General features: G+C 39.1%; 1 protein-coding gene across 1 annotated transcript; it reads right to left on the bottom strand.

The window, feature by feature from the left end:
• Positions 1 to 200: 200 nt before the first annotated feature.
• On the bottom strand, positions 201 to 1,535 carry LOC110805541 (uncharacterized). Its single transcript, XM_022011156.2, has one exon. The coding sequence runs from the start codon at positions 1,533 to 1,535 to the stop codon at positions 201 to 203; it is 1,335 nt and encodes a 444-aa protein (XP_021866848.2).
• Positions 1,536 to 2,430: the final 895 nt, after the last annotated feature.

Genomic DNA, 2,430 nt, shown 5'->3' with positions numbered 1-2,430 from the left:
TTTTAGAGGCAACAATTATTTCAGTAATGCAAAAAAAGTACTTTTAGGGGCAACCATTGTTTCATTAGTCCTAAAAAAGTAGTTTTTTTTTGGCAAATAGAGATTATATTGATTTACCAAAAGAGACAAAAACACCCAAGTCCACACACCTCCTTACAACAGCAACAAAGAAACAACAAAAACAACTAATACAAGAGGAACTACTGTCTACAAGCTACACAGAAGAGAATCCTGTTAGCAACCACCTTTGGAGTGTCCACCTTGCTAGAGAAAATTTGGGAGTTTCTTTGCAACCAAATCCCATAAACAGTCTCAATGAAAGCCATAGCATAGGTAGCATCAGTCTTCCTTGAGCTCCTACTCTTCTTAACTGCCAAATCCACTTCTTCATGCCACTGTAAACCACTTCTCTGAATTCCCATGTCATTCAGAACCAACTGCCAAACTTCAGAAGAATACTTGCAAGAGAAGAATAGATGATTCAGATCCTCATCATACTGCTGACACAACTCACAAGTACTAACAACACTAACATTCCATTTGATTAGCCTATCTTTGGTAGCAAGCCTATTTTGGACTGCTAACCACACAACAAATGTACTCTTAGGGCTAGCCTTACTGTTACAGACCAATCTTTTCCAGGGCACCTGAACACCACTCCGATGCAGATGTTTGTAAGCTTTATGAATCTTGAATTTACTAGCTACCACAAACTGACTTCCATCCCCAACTTGCAGCAACAACTCCCTTTGATACCAAATTTTCCTCATTGACCAAGTAAGGCCATTAGGAACTGGCATGGTCCAGAAATCTTTCTGCTGTATATAGTAGGTATGCATCCATTTAACCCAGAGCCTATCCTGCTTCATAGAAAAAGCCCAACAATGTTTCAGCACAGCAGCCTTGTTCCAAGTAATGAGATCCTTCAAGTTCCAACCACCACAGGTCTTGGGAAGACAAAGATTTTCCCAAGCAACAGGAGCCTTCTTGGACCCAACTTTATTGCATGTCCATAAGAAACTCCTACACAACCTCTGAATTTCTTTCATAATCTTTTTAGGCATCACAAAAATTTGGCACCAATACAGTTGGACACCAAACAAAACAGACTTGATAAGTTGCAGCCTACCAGCATAAGAGAGAAATCTAGCAGACCACCCTTTAATTCTTGTAACTGTTTTCTCAATGAGAGGTTTGCATTCATTGTAGCTTAGTTTCCTGGTTGTGAGGGGTACACCCAAATATCTAATTGGGAAAGTACCTTTAGCAATCCCCAAGAGAGAAACTAACTGATCCCCCATCTGATCATTAACCCCTGCAAGATATACTTCACTTTTATGAAGATTAGCCTCCAACCCAGAAGCTCTTGAGAACTGAGTGAAAGCAGCAAATAAAGCTGACACAGAAGGGATATCAGCTCTAGAAAAGAGCAGCAAATCATCTGCAAACATCATATGGGTTAAATCAACTCTCTTCCATCTAGGATGAAACTTAAAGGCTTTGTTCTTTGTGAGCTCAGCTAAGCATCTTGACATTTACTCCATCCCTATAGCAAAAAGATAAGGAGACATTGGATCTCCTTGTCTTAAGCCTTTTTTTGCAGAAATAGGAGGAGAAGGGATGCCATTGATCAAAATAGAATATGAAATTGTATTCAAACATTGCATCACCCAACCAATGAATTTAGTTGGGAAGCCCAACTCAGCAAGCATACTTTGTAAGAAAGACCACTCCAAAGAATCATAAGCTTTCTTCATATCCACCTTCAACATACACCTAGGGGAAATATTCTTTCTGGTGTAACACTTTACCAGCTCACAAGCCAATAAGATATTATCTGAAATGTTCCTACCAGGAATGAAACCAGCTTGGGATGGACTGATAACATCACCAATCACCTTCTGCATTCTAGAAGTAATAATCTTAGAGACAATTTTATATACAACTGAACAGCCAGCAATGGGCCTGAAGTCTTTAATATTTGAAGCATCCAGCACTTTTGGAATGAGGGTAACAGAGGTGTTATTAACCTGTTTTGGCATAACTCCAGTAATAAAGAACTCCTGTACAGCCCTGTACACATCAGTTTTAACAACTCCCCAAGCCCTCAAAAAGAAAAGGCTATTAAAGCCATCCACTTTTGGAGCCTTATTAGGATCAATTCCTTTCAATGCAGCATCAATCTCACTTTCTGTAACAGGTTGAATCAAAGCATCAGCATCATTAGGAGACAATTGTTTACCCTTCCTGACTATATTCACATCAATCCCAGTTAAGAAAGGAGCAGCAGTGCCAATCAACCCTTTATAAAACTGACAGATCTCACCCTTGATTTCATCTATAGTTGTTAGTTTTTTACCAGTACTATCATATAACACATCTATGCTGTTTCTGGATTGCCTTTCCTTCATTGCACTAAAGAAGAATTTT

The sequence above is a fragment of the Spinacia oleracea genome, chromosome 6 (assembly GCF_020520425.1).
Source record: "Spinacia oleracea cultivar Varoflay chromosome 6, BTI_SOV_V1, whole genome shotgun sequence".
Taxonomy (NCBI): domain Eukaryota; kingdom Viridiplantae; phylum Streptophyta; class Magnoliopsida; order Caryophyllales; family Amaranthaceae; genus Spinacia; species Spinacia oleracea.
This window is presented reverse-complemented; position numbering and strand designations above follow the sequence as displayed.